Source organism: Syngnathus leptorhynchus, chromosome 1 (genome assembly GCF_054491065.1).
Source record: "Syngnathus leptorhynchus isolate UIUO chromosome 1, UIUO_Slep, whole genome shotgun sequence".
NCBI lineage: Eukaryota > Metazoa > Chordata > Actinopteri > Syngnathiformes > Syngnathidae > Syngnathus > Syngnathus leptorhynchus.
Genome location: NC_141195.1, coordinates 25,536,183 through 25,552,051, shown reverse-complemented (window position 1 = coordinate 25,552,051; position 15,869 = coordinate 25,536,183). Strand labels below are relative to the sequence as shown.

General features: G+C 48.1%; 3 protein-coding genes and 1 long non-coding RNA gene across 13 annotated transcripts; 2 read left to right on the top strand and 2 right to left on the bottom strand.

The window, feature by feature from the left end:
- The first annotated feature begins 249 nt into the window (after positions 1–249).
- On the top strand, positions 250–5,834 carry galnt6 (UDP-N-acetyl-alpha-D-galactosamine:polypeptide N-acetylgalactosaminyltransferase 6 (GalNAc-T6)). 5 transcript variants are annotated; one of them, XM_085925610.1, is made up of 11 exons: positions 250–365; positions 1,212–1,573; positions 1,975–2,147; positions 2,227–2,376; positions 2,625–2,859; positions 2,989–3,106; positions 3,177–3,377; positions 4,026–4,157; positions 4,233–4,334; positions 4,799–4,957; positions 5,040–5,833. In XM_085925610.1, exons 2-11 carry the CDS (start codon positions 1,281–1,283, stop codon positions 5,151–5,153), a joined length of 1,677 nt encoding a protein of 558 aa, XP_085781736.1. In that variant the 5' UTR covers positions 250–365; positions 1,212–1,280; the 3' UTR covers positions 5,154–5,833. The 5 variants fall into 5 exon arrangements, with proteins under 5 accessions (XP_085781736.1, XP_085781755.1, XP_085781744.1 ...); XM_085925629.1 differs by having other exon boundaries at positions 259–365; positions 1,215–1,573; XM_085925618.1 differs by lacking the exon at positions 250–365 and adding an exon at positions 402–770.
- Positions 5,835–6,048: 214 nt separating this feature from the next.
- LOC147063069 (glucose-6-phosphate 1-dehydrogenase-like) lies at positions 6,049–11,141 on the top strand. 3 transcript variants are annotated; one of them, XM_085925659.1, is made up of 13 exons: positions 6,049–6,093; positions 7,934–8,081; positions 8,445–8,482; positions 8,546–8,654; positions 8,756–8,973; positions 9,098–9,274; positions 9,360–9,485; positions 9,563–9,656; positions 9,789–9,975; positions 10,182–10,417; positions 10,531–10,607; positions 10,718–10,810; positions 10,968–11,141. In XM_085925659.1, exons 2-13 carry the CDS (start codon positions 7,947–7,949, stop codon positions 11,053–11,055), a joined length of 1,578 nt encoding a protein of 525 aa, XP_085781785.1. In that variant the 5' UTR covers positions 6,049–6,093; positions 7,934–7,946; the 3' UTR covers positions 11,056–11,141. The 3 variants fall into 3 exon arrangements, with proteins under 3 accessions (XP_085781785.1, XP_085781776.1, XP_085781794.1); XM_085925650.1 differs by lacking the exon at positions 6,049–6,093 and having other exon boundaries at positions 7,885–8,081; XM_085925668.1 differs by lacking the exon at positions 6,049–6,093 and having other exon boundaries at positions 7,886–8,081; positions 9,116–9,274.
- LOC147063070 (uncharacterized) lies at positions 8,312–11,030 on the bottom strand. 4 transcript variants are annotated; one of them, XR_015067714.1, is made up of 4 exons: positions 10,163–11,030; positions 10,017–10,064; positions 9,765–9,947; positions 8,312–9,660 (listed from the first exon to the last, which is right to left on the bottom strand). It is a non-coding gene; the product is annotated as an uncharacterized LOC147063070 (long non-coding RNA). The 4 variants fall into 4 exon arrangements; XR_015067713.1 differs by having other exon boundaries at positions 8,312–9,947; positions 10,163–10,566; positions 10,684–11,030; XR_015067715.1 differs by having other exon boundaries at positions 8,312–9,947; positions 10,159–11,030.
- Positions 11,142–11,530: 389 nt separating the features above from the next.
- LOC147063068 (ceramide kinase) lies at positions 11,531–15,777 on the bottom strand. The gene is made up of 13 exons (XM_085914605.1): positions 15,588–15,777; positions 14,558–14,653; positions 14,331–14,468; positions 14,131–14,259; positions 13,984–14,047; positions 13,753–13,898; positions 13,594–13,668; positions 13,374–13,526; positions 13,185–13,290; positions 12,994–13,097; positions 12,421–12,617; positions 11,769–12,136; positions 11,531–11,672 (listed from the first exon to the last, which is right to left on the bottom strand). The coding sequence occupies exons 1-13, from the start codon at positions 15,691–15,693 to the stop codon at positions 11,591–11,593; spliced, it is 1,764 nt and encodes a 587-aa protein (XP_085770731.1). The 5' UTR covers positions 15,694–15,777; the 3' UTR covers positions 11,531–11,590.
- Positions 15,778–15,869: the final 92 nt, after the last annotated feature.

The following is a 15,869-nucleotide window of genomic DNA, read 5'->3' as shown; positions in this document are numbered from 1 at the left end:
CTTTTAGAAGAAAAGTTTCGCCAATCTACTCGTTTGATTCAAATGCTAATAATTAAGTGGTGTTTTCCGTTCGCTTTCCGAGCCAAGGAAACGACCGGGTCTTCCATTTGTGACGTCATATATTTAAAAAAAAAAATGATTTTTGCAAAACACTCTCGACCTGTGAGACGATGTTCAGCTTCCAGTCAGTAGATGGCGCGCTACCACCAATCCTGTGTACCAGGTGAGTGATGATGGTCGCTTTCTTTTGTCTGTTTTTTCACCGCGTCGGGTCACTTGTTTAACAGAGCAGCTTGACAACTTGTAACATTTCCTTGTTTCAATGCTTACCCAACATCGTGTGTTCTAAAACCCAAAATACAAATGCAAGTTATTTTTTTTCCCTAGCTGTCTGTGACCGCCGCCCCCATTCAGCAGTTGAGAATCACTCTTTTAGGTTTCCATGTTAGCATGGCTAGCATGTTAGCATGTGATCAATTCTCAATGGAAATGACCGTGTTGCGACGCATTCAGGACTTTCAATTTGCTCCGTGCTCAGTTTCTAACGTGCAACCCTTATTATTCGACCTTAGTGCTTTCTCTTGAAAGCAAAAGAAATATGTTGTGTGACTCTAATGAGCACATGCGGCATAGCAAACGCTAAGATGGAGAACATATTTGATCCCAATTTATTCTGTTGATGTGTTTGTTTTTCTAGGTACACATCTTCTTTGTTTTTCTTTGAATATTTTAAAGCCGGTCGGTCCGTCGGCGGCCCCTTTGAATGACACGTGAGTAAATAAATAATGGCCGAGAGTAAGAGTGAGTTTCCGTGTTGGCATTGCAGCACTTAGATCCTGTTTGGGCAATCCGGGAAACAGGTCTCGCTCGAAGCCCTAACGCCATGCGTGACGTGGAAGTAGTCACGCGTCAGGTGTCACTTCATCTGAGCTCCAGCTAGCCCAGCTGCAGTCACGTGGCTCCTGCGGCTGGCAGGTGCGATGTTGAGCAATGCTGCCGTTCCCGCCGCTGACACCTGAAGGGAGTCGCTTGAGCAAATGTCACCTTGATGACTCATTTGCCAGCACTTCCTCAAATCACTTTCCGCAGTCGCGCTCCGTCCGCGTCGAGGCTGCGTAGGCATGCGTCTGTTACCCCGGCGTCGCGTGGCCCCCCTGAAACTGGCTCTTATTGGGGGGGCTATCTTCACGTTGGCCTTGTTTCTTCTCCAGAAGGACACGGACACTTCGTTATCCGGCGAACCCTGGCTCTGGGAACGGGTACCGAAGAGGGACGAGGTGATGGTCCTGGTCCGAGAGGCCGCCAAAAACTTGGGCTTCCAGATTCCTGATCCGGGGAGCGTGGCTTGCACCGTTGGTTTTTACAGCAAGGATGAGCTCAAGCCTCACATCGATAGACCGCCTCAGAACCCCAAAGCGCCCGGTGCAAATGGGGAGGCCTTTGAAAAAAAGAATCTGTCTCCTGAGGAGACCGAGGAGAAGGAGCAGGGCATGACCAAGCATTGCTTCAATGCGTTTGCCAGCGACCGCATCTCGCTTAGCCGGAGCCTCGGCGACGACACTCGCCCTCCAGAGTAAGATATGATTTTGTTGAACGACCTTTTCTCCAAATGGTGCCGGTATCCGCCATTGGCAGGTGTGACGGCTCGAATTTGATGGGGCATTTCCGTTGATTGGAAACACTGAAGAGGGAGCAACAGCAATGTGTACATGTTCTATTAGGGGAGACAATCTCTGTACAATGTGATGCTCACTCTTCAACACCAATCTCCATGCTGAGCTCAAATACGGAAGAACTCGTTTCAACGTAGCATAAAAGTCTCATACAACTGCCAGCGCCTTACATTTTGCTTTTGCTGGCTCCATGAGAAATGCTAGCAGTTGGTATGCTAAGGTTTTGCTAGCTCCATCTTTCTATGTACGTATTCCCTTGGGGTCATATTTTGAAATGTTAGCATGTCCACTCCTGTCCCAGGTGCTTGGCCCAGAGGTTTTCCCGCTGCCCTCGGCTGCCTGACACCAGCGTGATCATCGTGTTCCACAACGAAGCCTGGTCCACGCTACTCCGAACGGTCTACAGCGTCATGCACACGTCACCCGCCATCTTGCTCAAAGAAATCATCCTGGTGGACGATGCCAGCACCGAAGGTGAGAGACAGCGGCAAAAAGGAAGAAAGGAATGATCCGGGACCAGTTTTCAATTGCCAACAAAATGGCCTTTCTCAAGCGTACCTGCAGACGCGACTGGAGGATTACGTCCGCGACATGAAGATTGTCCGTGTGCTGAGGCAGCGTGAGAGGAAGGGACTGGTGGCGGCCCGGCTGCTGGGCGCCAGCATCGCACAAGGCCAAGTGCTCACCTTCCTCGATGCGCACTGTGAGCCTTCTTTCTCCTTGATTTCAACATTTCAAAACCAATCCATGCAAATAGAGGCGACATTGATGACGTTGACAAACGCTTGCTTATACATCCACCACAAAAATACAAATCACATTTTTACTTTGGCGCTAAAGCACCAAGAATTGAGTAAAAAGGTGAATTTCCAGCGATACGTATTTCCCCGATTTAAAAGTTGCCAGTTTGGAACGTGAATGTTTCAAAATTGCGATTTGACCTACTTGAAGGTGAGTGTTTCCACGGATGGCTGGAGCCGCTAATGAGCCGCATTGCGGAGGAACCCGCGGCGGTGGTCAGTCCGCACATCGTCTCCATCGACCTCAACACGTTCAAGTTCAAGAAGCCCGTAGCCAACCAGCGTTACCAAAACCGAGGTTCCTTCGACTGGGCCTTGACCTTTATCTGGGAGCCCATCCCCGCCGAGATCTACAAGTTGCGCAACAATGACACCTATCCAATCAAGTAAGCGCCAAAGCACTGGCACTCGGGACACGTCGTTCGATTTTGCTTCCTTCCTCCCTCGAGCCGTGTCGCCTCCACAATCAAAGCATGTTTCATCCATTTCTTCCCTTTTTTCTTCTTCCCTTTCAGAACGCCCACTTTTGCCGGCGGTCTCTTTTCCATTTCAAAGAGCTACTTTGAACACATCGGAACATATGATGACCAGATGGAGATTTGGGGTGGCGAAAACGTGGAGATGTCCTTCCGGGTGGGTCTTTTTTCCGCTTATTCTCTCGACAAAGGTCACTTGACGGATGCGGCGTGTTCCGCGTGTCCAGGTGTGGCAGTGCGGCGGTCAGCTGGAGATCCTTCCCTGTTCGGTGGTGGGCCACGTCTTCCGCACCAAGAGTCCGCACACTTTCCCCAAAGGCACCGACGTCATCGCTCGTAACCAAGTGCGCCTGGCCGAGGTCTGGATGGACGACTACAAAGCGCTCTTCTATCGTCGCAACAGCAAGGCCGGGGCCATGGCCAGTGAGGTGACCATTTCTTTGGAAAAGATACTCATCCCGGTTCGAACGTGGTTTGCGGCCGGGTCGGCAAAACAAAACCACCATTGGGACGAACGAGTTGTTTTGCCTCCAGGCGAGCGGAGGGCCGAGCGCTTGCTATTCCGAACGGCCGTTCCCCCACCGTGCCTGCCTGCCCGCCTGCCTGCCTGCCTGCGGGCAGCAACAACAACATCAATGTGGGCCACGTAAATATTCCACACCTCCAAATGGAGGAGTGCAGAAGCTTTTTTTTTGGGCGGGTGCCTGGCTTGAACCGTTGCTGGTCGTAGCATTCACGGTGCTCCAATGATGAAATCCCAAAAGTAAGGCATCTCGCGTGACTCAGTCATCACATTGACTCGTGTTCTTTTGTATCTAGCGTCTGATTTCACCAAAGTACTTTTCGAGCCTTCCGTCATTGTGTTAGCGGGCGCGGCCAGCGTCGGCACGTGTTCTCAAACCCGAAAGTCTCCTCCACGGCCGAGCCAGCGATGAGTCCAAAGAATTGTAGAGCTCAGAAACAGTCAAAATTGCCTTTTTATTTGTGCTTTGAAGATGAAAAAGGCAAAAATGTTTCCTGTTCTCGCTATGGGCTCCATCCACTGCCATTGAATTGTAATTGTTGGCTTTCAAAAGCACTCATACGGGAACATCTCCAGTCGTCTGAAACTGAGAGAGAGCTTACACTGCAAGAACTTCTCCTGGTACCTAAACACCGTCACCCCCGAGATGTACGTTCCTGAGCTCCAGCCATTAAAATATGGAGCGGTAAGTCAGCTTTGCTTTTACTGCTCCGAGTGGATGTGGAGCTTCTCCCACCTTTATTGTTTGCTTCCATTCCAGATAAGGAATGCCGGATCTAAAATGTGCCTGGACGTCGGTGATACCAACCCAGAAGGGAAATCTGTTATCGTGTACGCATGTCACAACCAGGGAGGCAACCAGGTACCCAACTCAGACTCGCAACGAACCGCCGTACCTCCAGGCTGGACAACAAACCAATTATCAAATGTTTTAATCGTCGAGGAACATTTTTTTTTAGTGGAGGTTCATCCAAATCTTCTGATTTCGGATGCTCAAAAGGAATATTTCTCTCATTTATGAAATCCGACTGATTTATCTTTTGTGTTGAATCAAAATAAGGAATTTGCAAACATCTTTGGCAAGTAATGACTATCTGTGTGTAGTATTGCTTAACTGTTGTTTAGTTGTTGTTTTAATACCAAATAAACAAAACTAACTGGTAAATAAAAAGTCATTTGGGGAAATACACTTGAATGAAAACAATGTTTTTATTCAATTTATCTATGGATGTAGTCATCAATAAAATCATTCATTCCCCAAAATTAAAACACTTTTTAAACACTCCATCTATTCTAATAATGATTGTCGTCTGTGATCTTTCCCAGTACTTTGAATATACGGCCAACAAGGAGCTGCGCCATAACATCCGGCACGAGTTGTGTCTTCAGGCATGGCTTAATCCAGAGGCGGTGAAGATACAGAAATGTACCCTGAAGAGAGGGGCCTCGAATTTGTCGTCAAACCAGGGGTGGATCTTCACACCGGTCCGTTTGCCTCCCTCCCTCCCTCCGTGTGTTTGAGCTTCGCGAGCCGCCTGACAATGCTTTTCCTTTCCTACCTCTTCAGGAGAACCTCCTGAAGAATCGCATCAGTGGGAAATGCTTACAGGTGAATGAAAAGGTGGTTGTGATGGACAGGTGTAATCCTTGGAACGACAACCAGCACTGGAGCTTCAGCTGACATCCTTTGGTTCGGGGCCTTCAGACAGCCCAAGCTACCGGACTCATGAGGTTTTGGCTCCAAGCCGGCCGGGACAGACTGGCATAGATGTACTTGGATTGGCTGCTTTAAAGATAATGCCGGGTTTGGGTGGCTCAAAGGTGGTCGGCGGAGTCAATGTGGCCACTGACATCATTTTTTGGACACTTTGGACTTCGTCTGCTGCTGGTGGTGGTGGTGGTGGTGGCGGCTGTGATGATAGAAGTACAAGAAGTTAAGCAAAATAGACATCAATCAAATAAATAAAGAAATAGACAAGCTAGGAAGACTTTAGCCAGAAACTATCTTGTTAGTGGTTTGATTTTGACATTGAGATAGAAAACATTGAATTCCTGTTTTCCATTCTACAGCATAAAAAGAAACTGAGCAGATTTCTCACAGAAATGTCTCATGTTCAAGAAAGTCCCTTTTAAGACTTTTGGAAGGGCCACAAGGTGTTCATATTTTGGATATTCTATTTCAACTATGTATAAAAAAAACTGTAACAGCATTGTCTGTCAAAATGGTTTCACAATGTGTGTCTTTTTTTAAGTCCCATTTGTCATTCCATGATGAAGGCCTTTATTTGAAAAACATGGAACCATTGGAGAAGTGGTTTAATGATATGTATAATATGATAATAGTTATAAAACAATGACAAAAAAACGTCATCAGAATGTTGAATGCCTCATTGACCTATTAATGTCAAAGGACCGGCACTCTGCTAAAAGTTTGTTAAGCAATGGTGTAGGGCAACAAACATTCCTGACAATTGTGTCAAGTGGAGGTGTTGCAAAACCAGATCTGCCACAACGTGTATTTCCCGCCTGCTTGACGAGTGCGAGCAACGGCAGCTTTGGTGAACAAATGGAGCCGAGCGCTGTTCCTTTATTTCAAGCCATGGAATGTCAAACGTATGGAGGTAACGGCTGGGTTTGGGAAAATTGCCATTTTGCCACATGGAGACGGGAGGGACCAAAAGGTCATAGCTCTTTTTTTTTACTTGGCCCCAGATCAACAAGTAAAACATTTAAAAAGCACAAACTACTATGAGAAACACTTTTTGAAGGGAATCAATGAAATCATTTTTTAACTATCATAAATGTTATGAATGAAATGAACCGAAATGAATCATAGCATATTGTATTATCCTTAAAGATCACATTGTAAAAATGTTTAAATAGTTGTTTATATGGGAAGGGTGAAGAGGATCATTGAGGAAATTGTGTTTTGCCATAATTGGAATATTGTCTCTTTCTGGGTGAGGCCTGGTAGTGTTGAGTCGTGAGTGAACGAAACGTTTCACTCTCCGTGAAGCTTTTTCCCTAATGAAGTGGCCAGTGATTAGGTACACCTGAAAATGGCGGTGTACCTAATAGAGTGTCCGAGTGACGTCACAGATCAACCAGCCAATCAGAAAGTGGGGGTGAGGGCGGGTGTGGCACTTTTCACTTTCACTTCAACTTTGACCATGATTTTTCCCTAATGAAGTGGCCTGGGATTAGGTACAAAATGGTGGTGTACCTAATAGAGTGTCCGAGTGACGTCAAAGATCAACCAGCCAATCAGAAAGTGGGGCTGAGGGCGGGTGTGGCACTTTTCACTTTCACTTAAGCTTTTTCCCTAATGAAGTGATTAGGTACACCTGTGTCCGTGTGACGTCACAGATCAACCAGCCAATCAGAAAGTGGGGGGTTGTTTGGGTGTGGCACTTTTCACTTTCATTTAAATTTTGACCGTGATTTTTCCCTAATGAAGTGGCCTGTGATTAGGTACACCTGAAAATGGCGGTGTACCTAATAGAGTGTCCGAGTGACGTCACAGATCAACCAGCCAATCAGAAAGTGGGGGTGAGGGCGGGTGTGGCACTTGACCATGATTTTTCCCTAATGAAGTGGCCTGTGATTAGGTACACCTAAAAATGGCGGTGTACCTAATGGAGTGTCCGAGTGACGTCACAGATAAACCAGCCAATCAGAAAGTGGGGGTGAGGGCGGGGGTGACACTTTTCACTTTCACTTAAGCTTTTTCCCTAATAAAGTGGCCTGTGATTAGGTACACCTGAAAATGGCGGTGTACCGAATAGTGTCCAAGTGACGTGACAGATCAAACAGCCAATCAGAAAGTGGGGGTGAGGGCGGGTGTGGCACTTTTCACTTTCACTTCAACTTTGACCATGATTTTTCCCTAATGAAGTGGCCTGTGATTAGGTACATCTAAAAATGGCGGTGTACCTAATGGAGTGCCCGAGTGACGTCACAGACGTCACTCGGCAACTTTTCACTTTCCGTGAAGCTTTGACCATGATTTTTGATTATTTGATTTATAAAAAAATATATAAATAAATTAAAAAAAAGGTTGTGTCTGTGTGTGTGTGGGACAATTTGTTGAACGATTCGTTTGAACGAATCTTTTGAGTGAACTTATTCAAAGGATTCAGTTCACTTAAAAGAACTGGACTGCACATCACTAAGGCCTGGGTCTGAGGTCTGCCACAATATGGCATAATACTAGGAGTCGGGTCAGTGAAATAATAATATCGTATGACGTCAGAATTACAGTGAATCTTATTTAATCGTATTTGAAGCGAATTGCTTCTATCACATCAATACATTTCTGAATTGTATTGGGAGGCTTGTAGTTTCCCCTCTCACCAGTAGATGGCGGCATAAGCTCTGTTTCTTTTTTTCTTTGTGCAAGCCGACGATGACTTCACTCGGCTCCTTTGCGTGCCTGTGTGTGTGTCATGCGTGTCTCCACAGAGGCTGAGAGCTGATGGACGTGGAAATGAAGGAAAAGAAGAACGCGGAGCCGTTAAGCCGCTCGGAAGTTTTCAGCCAGCTCAGGAGAGAACTCCACGGGCACCTTCGGTCTGATCGTGCCAACATCTTCATCATCCTGGGCGCCTCGGTCAGTGGCGATTTAATCTTATATCAAGAATGTTACTTATGTTAAACTGCAGATTGGGACAGTGGCAAAGCCAACAATGCAAAAAAAGAGGACTTGTATCTTTGAAATGCTCTTTGTCCTACAAAGTTGGAAAAAGTGGCGTGTTAGTATGAATGCGCGTGTATTTACTTGCAAATGGAATGTGGTCAAAGTCTGCAAGCCTGCTCCCTCCCCCCCTCCCTTTTCTCTCTCGCTCAGCTGCCCTTTTGACCCCTCATTCATACCTACTCACTCAACAACTATGAACATTTGGACGTAGTTGTCCTGTCATTGCAGCTCAGTCTCCAAAGCTCGCAGTAATAAGCAATCTATTTGATTCCATAGGGAGATCTTGCTAAGAAGAAGATATACTCAACCCTATGGTGAGTCTGATGAAAGAAAAACATTTTGAGTTGGATTTGTTGGACTCAAGTGTGTTCTCTTAGGTGGTTGTTTCGTGATGGCCTGCTTCCAGAAAACACGTACTTTGTGGGCTTTGCACGATCCAACTTGACAGCGGAGGACATCAAGATGGCGTGCCTGCCTTACATGAAGGTAGCCTTTGTTGTTGTCTAAAACTTGGCCTAGCAAGCCACCAGTACGCTAAGAAGACCCCGAAGGAAGCAAGCGGTCATTCCGGTCGTTCCTGTCCTCAGGCGACCGATGGCGAGGGTGAGCGTCTCTCCACCTTCTTCAGCAGGAACTCCTACCTGAGCGGTCGCTATGACGACGCCGTTTCCTTTCGCAAGCTCCACGCTCATGTGTCCTCTCTGCCCGGCGGAGCCGAGGCCAACCGGCTCTTCTACTTGGCGCTGCCTCCCACCGTCTACCACCATGTGTGCACAAACATCAGCGCCCACTGCATGAGCACCAAGTCAGTACACACACACACACACACACAGTGTGGATGTGTTTGTGGTGATAGCAGGGCACGTCAGCGAGGACACGCTGACAAATTCGAATGAATGTCCAAAATCAATGATCCACCTCATGGCCAGCATTGACGTGCCCAGCAGAGGTTGGAACCGACTCATCGTCGAGAAGCCTTTCGGACGGGATCTGCAGAGTTCCCAGGACCTGTCGGCGCACATGGCCTCGCTCTTTGCAGAGGAGCAAATCTACCGCATTGACCATTACCTGGGCAAAGAGATGGTTCAGAACCTTATGGTCCTCAGGTAAGCATGAAGGCAACTTGCCCTCTGTCATGTCTGAACATGGCAAGGAGAAAGGCCTGCTGAGGTTCACTTTTATTTCTTGCAGGTTTGGCAATCGCATTTTCGGACCGATTTGGAACAGGAACAGCGTGTCGTGCGTGGTGCTAACCTTTAAAGAACCTTTCGGCACCTATGGACGAGGAGGATACTTTGATAACTTTGGCATCATTCGGTGAGCAAGCTGGCTCATAGGTGCTGGAGAGAAGGGTGACAATTTGACCATTGTTTTTTTTTTTTTTTATGATGTAGAGACGTGATGCAAAATCATCTCCTCCAGATGCTCTGCTTGGCTGCCATGGAGAAGCCCACCTCCACCGGGCCCGATGACGTCAGGAATGAGAAGGTAACTGGGGATGGGGCGATATCAAATCAAAACAAAATCACAACAGAGGAAGCAAATTGGGCAAAGTCATGCTAAGCAACAACAACAACAAAAAGCTTCTTTCTTCACACTCATCAACTTGTTCTTGTCCAGGTGAAGGTGTTGAAGTGCATCGCTCCCGTGGATGCGTCCCAGGTGGTGCTCGGCCAGTACGCGGGGGACCCCGAGGGCGAGGGTCTTGCCAAGTTGGGTTACCTTGACGACCCCAGCGTCCCCGAAGGCTCCCGCACGCCCACCTTCGCCACCGCCGTGCTTTACGTCAACAACGAAAGATGGGACGGTAAAGAGGAGACACGCCACTTGTGATTTTTTTGGGCTTACCTTAAATTGAATCTTGCGTTGCATCGGAGCCACAATTCATCCGTGAGCCTAGCGATACGTCACACATTAGCCGTAGTTGCCAGGACTAGTGAATTTGAACTGTAAGCCTTAAAAATGCCTTGAATGAAAAATCTCAAGCTACTTGCGTTTGTTGTGGTTTCTCAGGTGTGCCTTTCATCCTGCGCTGCGGGAAAGCGCTGAACGAGCGCAAGGCGGAGCTGCGGCTGCAGTTCACCGACGTGCCGGGCGACATTTTCGCCAATGAATGTCAGCGGAACGAGCTGGTGGTACGCGTGCAGCCCGACGAAGCCATCTACCTGAAGATGACCACCAAGAGGCCCGGGGTCCACTTTAGCCCAGAGGAGACTGAGCTGGACCTCACCTACAGGAGCAGATACAAGGTAAACCTCATGATGGACGAGCGGTTACGGCTCACAGTGTTCCAATCTGGGCTGTGGACTTCCTGCGTGGAGTTGACATCAGCTGCCTAAATCTCTCTGTCTGGTCCCGGCAGAACGTGAAGCTTCCGGACGCGTACGAGAGGCTCCTACTGGACGTGATGTGCGGCAATCAGATGCATTTCGTGCGAAGGTTAGCTTAAGTTAGGTTCCCTTCCGCCAACATGCATCACAGCGCTTTGCTTGTTGCTGAAATGTTGTGCGCTCACTTTTCTTTTCTTTTCTTTTCTTCCACCTGCTCAGCGATGAGTTACGGGAAGCCTGGCGAATTTTGACCCCGCTCCTCCAGCAACTCGAAGAGAAGAAGACGCGTCCCTTACCTTACAAATACGGGAGGTGGGTGCTTTTGTTTTCTTGGATTCCAAATATGATGCATCCGGGTTTTCCTCAGAAATCATTTCACGTGCTGTAAAGTGAGCAGCCAATCAGAAGATCCGCTCACCAATCTTCTACTTTCTGTTCATTTCCGTGATTTCCTACGGGAAAAACTCAGTCGCGGCCCAAGCGAAGCAGACGAGCTGGTGAGGACGGCTGGATTCCGCTACGAAGGGAAATACAAGTGGGTGCAACCCCACTTGTGACGTGCCAGCCGGCCAGCCAGCCAGCCAGCCGGCTAACCAGCCACTATTGACACATTTAGAAACAATAAAGGTTCATGAAAATGTCACTTCTATGTCTGGTTGTCCATTTTGTTCTGCACACATTGACGCCACCTGGAGAGTTCTTTTTCTCATCACACAGGAAACATCTCCTCATTCAAACTTCTTTTTTCTGCACGACCTCGTTCAAAGTTCAGTTCATACGTTTGAAAAGTGAACTTGCTCTGTTCATAATTGAAATTTTATGAACAAAGTTCATCGTTTCAAAGTTATTTTCCTCCCACAATCAAAAGAATGGAATGGTTGCTACCAGCTCTGGCAAACCCTAATCTGCTACTCTACAGCAGAGGGCGCTATCATATAGAATAAACTTGCCAAATCCGTAGCTTTCAGGTCCCCTGCCCCTCAAATGAGGATCAAAACGATGGCTACATATCAAAATAAATATAGTTTATTGAATACACTGTGGTGGATAAGAATAGCATTTGGCGAAAGACTTGCTTTCTTCTTGGCTTTTTCACACCAGCCCATTTTGTGGATGCGCGGTGGCTGCGTCTTCGATGCCCCTTGCGTAAAGTCGCACCAGCTGCCCGTGAATCCTGATGCGGCGAGCGACAAGAACGTGCTGAATCAATCCTGACAGCAGCAAGTGTGCTATTGGGATGTCAACACAAAGTGCCCGAAGAGCTCGTCACCTGCAGAGGATGTCGGTGAAGGGCAGAATCTCCCCGTCACAGTTCCACACGGAGGCGGTGGGAGCGCTGCTGCTGCCGCTGCTGCTGCTGCTGCCGCCGCTGCTGCAGCACACTCCGCAGAGGACGCCGCACCTCCTTTTGGGGGGTTGCGCCGCTTTGGTGGTCAGGTGCTGCTGAGATGCGTTCCTGCTTAGGTCCTCCTTGTATCCTCTCATCTCCTCCTCCTCCTCCTCCTTCTCCTCCTCCTCCTCTTCTTCTTGATCTGGACTAGGTTCTCCCACCTTCTTGTACGCGTCCTCTTCTTCGCCAGAGGATACAGAAAAGCGAATTGCCTTGACTCGGTGGACCTCCACAAACGGGAGATCAAACTGGGCACAATGAGGAGCATAAGAAGGTCAACAATCACATTTGCTGTCAAATAGGTAGAATTGAATTGGAATGTTATGCTTTTCACAAAAGTCAAACTCGTTTCTTTCCCTTTCACTTATTCAAAACAAGTTTGCTTATTTTCCTCCCTGTGGGGATTTCAGTTTTCAGCCTCCGCTCGGTCAAACTCAAGATTTGCTATCTTACACGTGATGATAAAAAAAAGAAGTGACCTCTGCAAAATATTGACAATTATAAATCCTCTTCAATGAATGGCTGGCGTTACCTGGTCCTGTGAGCTGGTGTGCCTGTAGAGGTACTTGAGGAAGTCCAGCGGGTGCGAGTCCCAAACCAGGATGAGGTCGCCCGTTCCGTCGGCCAGGTGAGCCGAGGGCGACAGGCCCAGAGGGCTTTTGGGGCACGAGCACGACATGCAAGTCAGAGACACGCAGCGGAAGCGCCCCTCCACCCTCACCCAGTCACCTGAAGCGGCAAAATATTCATCTTCAGACTTTGCTTGTAGGTGGGGACCATTCAATCTTGTCATTTGAACAAATGAAACATAGCACAAATGTGCTAGTATGAATTCAAGTTTCAAATTTGATGATTGCACTGGCGGAGCCAGAAGGGGGCCGTGGGCACATTCATTTTGGAGTATTTGGGGATTTTTCTGGATTTTTTTTTTCTTTCTACTAGCCCCATATCCGGAAACTAGAAGAAATCATCCTTTTCTCAAGAATTTGGGTGTTTGTTTGAGTCCTTGATGGGAAAACCAAATCCTAGCTCCTCCATTGCATCCTTTTCATGAAATCAAAATGTGACAAGGATACGTTTCGACATGCACACATCCATGTGTTACCCTCTGAGCCACTGGCGCTCTGGCTGAGGTAGGAGCTGCAGAGTGAGCTTGAATCTGCAGATTGGGGGAAAAAACTCTCCGTGCACCTGGAACACACATCGCACCTAAAACAGACAAAGAGCCCGCCCGCGTGCACACACACGTTGAAACATGGAAAAAGCTTTTCAATTCCTAATTGGTGAGCGACCGACCCCGAGAGGCAGTGCGTCTTGTCCCTCGGGCTGGAAAGCATGGGGTCCGCCGGCAGGAAGTCAACCACGCCCTTGTAGCTTCTGTTGCACAGGTACACCAAAGCGCCTGCGCCGCCGCCGCCGCCACACCGCCATGAGGTCATTCCAAAGCCTCGGCGGACTCTTTTGCTGGGCACTCGGAGCTCTTACCGGCGTAATCGTATCTGAGCGGTCCCATCCAGCGGTTTTTTTCGCTCTGGGCCAGCACGTCGCCGTAGAAGCCGTAACCCAGCAGGGACACGGAGTAGCGCGCCAGAGTGTTGGAATGATGCACTGAACACACGTCCAAAGGCTGAGAGTCGCCTGGAAACACAACAAAACCAAAATGGAGAACTGCTAGCTATGAATTGAATTGAACCATTCTCTTTACCAATGATGACGTGCAAAGCGGAAGTGACGGGATCGATGACCCCCACGGTGGCGTAGCACACGCAGTCTGTGGAGCCTATTGAGAAGGGGAAAGAAAAAAAAAGAACAATGAAGACACAATACCAACACAAGCGATGTCCGTTTTTTGTTTGGCGCCGACCTGCCGGGATGATGCCGATATGGAGCGGACAGCCTTGCAACACAGCGGACGGCTCCTTCTGGCACAGGCCCGCCTCTTGTTGCGTGCGACCAATCACGCCGTGGAGCACTTCGCTGAACATGCCGTCGCCACCCACGCACACCACGCTGTGGCGCCACGCACAAATGTCAATAAAGGCGGGCGGGCGGGCGGGCAGGCGCGCACAGCACACACGCAAATATCGCCACTTACCCGTCGAAGCCTGTGAGATCTTTTTTGAGGAGGTGGTCTCGAGCCTGATTGGCTCGCTCTGTTACTAAACGGAAACATAAAGAATGGCGTGGGAATAGGAATCATATGGTGATGAAAATTGGATGGAAATGATTCGTGATCTCCTACCGATGACGTGAGAGGTGATTCCGGCCAGCTCAAAGAGAGGAGCAACCAGAGAGTCAAAGATTTGCTTTCCTTTCTTCTTCCCTCCAAATGGATTGATAAAAACCAATAATCTGCTTGGACGCAAAGGACCTGAAAGAGGACGGAGAGATTTCATTTTCAACCCCACACGCCGTATTGCTTTGAGGGAGGCGACTGCTTACAATGAGTTTTGAGAGCTGCTCTCAGATGTTTGGTCCACTGGTCTCTCAGGACCCGACTGGGACAGGTAAACTGGGCGCGGCCCAGTCGCCATAGCAAACCCCGGGAGCTGCCGCCGCTCACGCGCTTCACGAAGAACACTGGAACACAAATGGGAAGGGAAACGGAAATAACCAGGAAGAATTGCTTCATCGTGGCGGATTTGGAAACATAGAGAGAGACAACCCACCGGTAAAGTCTTTGTCGGAGTCCTCTGCGGACTTGCAGGGCAGGACGCTAACTCGCCCCTCTTCCACGCCGACGATATCCGCCACCGACACGGAAACTGAAAACCAAGCAAGCGGTGTTAGGAAACGCCAGAAAGTCAACAATCTGCTCTTTTCCATCCATTCAAGGCACAAAGTGCCTTTGATTGACCACACTTTTGCTGACCAAGAAAAATCAAAATTGATTCTGTGGTCACAACAAGATATGAAAAGTCCACACACCCCTTTTTGAATGCAGTAAAAAAAAAAAAAAAAAACGGATTATGACTAAATAACACATTTGATCAAGTTTGCTTTGTAGCAAAAATCAATCATTGAAATGACTTTCAAACTCTTGGCGCCCGCCAGACAACACTCAGGTTGCTTCCATGTTTTTCTTTTCCTGGCATCCAAATTTCAGGAAGCAAGTTGCAATGGACACCTGACGCCTCATCTGTCACATTTGGGCTCGTTGATGCTGTTGAACCGGTTGTGCGTGTTTTGCCGCTCTTCCTTCCTTCCTTCCTTCCTTCCTCTGATAACCTTAAAGCACTCTCCAAGTCATAAGACGATATTTCCACCACATGGCCAAATGCAAAAAAAAAGATGTGCATTCATTGTCTCAGAAGCAGATGCACAGGAGTTTGGATTCCTGGTTTAGTTGCGGCAAAAGCAGCTTGGGATTTTTTGTTTGTTTGTTTGTTTGTTTGTTTGTTTGTTTGTTTGTTTGTTTTGACTATAAATGAGCTATTATTTCACCTTGCACTCTTTACAACATGTTGATTTCATTCTGCACAAAAATTGGTATTTGTATGGATATGGCCCACTTTCATTGCAAATCCCAAATTCCAGTACATCCATTTCCAAAACTTATCTTCCCGCAGTTTTCTACATACAAAGGTGAGACGAAGAAATAGTTGTTGTTGTTTTTTTTTGATGAGCTGGTTTGTTTTCGACGACTTTCGCAAATGAACTGGCGAGTTTTGTGTTTGAATGAGTGAAAGTGCGACGTACTTGTTTTGTGATGGCAGTTGTTGTGATCAACTCGGGTCCACTTGAAGGTCCAGCCGGTGAGGGAGGCTCGGTAGCGCCTGTTGCCGAGCCACAAGCTCGACTCCATCCGGAAGGACGTCGAACTTGGGCCACCTGCAGCTTTGCCACCTTCTTCGCTCACTGACAAGCTGCGGGCATGCTGGACCAATGAGTGGGCGCGGTACACGAGGCTGGAAGACCAATGCCCATTGGCTGATGCTGATGACGACGCACAATTTGAATATTAAAACAAAAGAGCTGGGG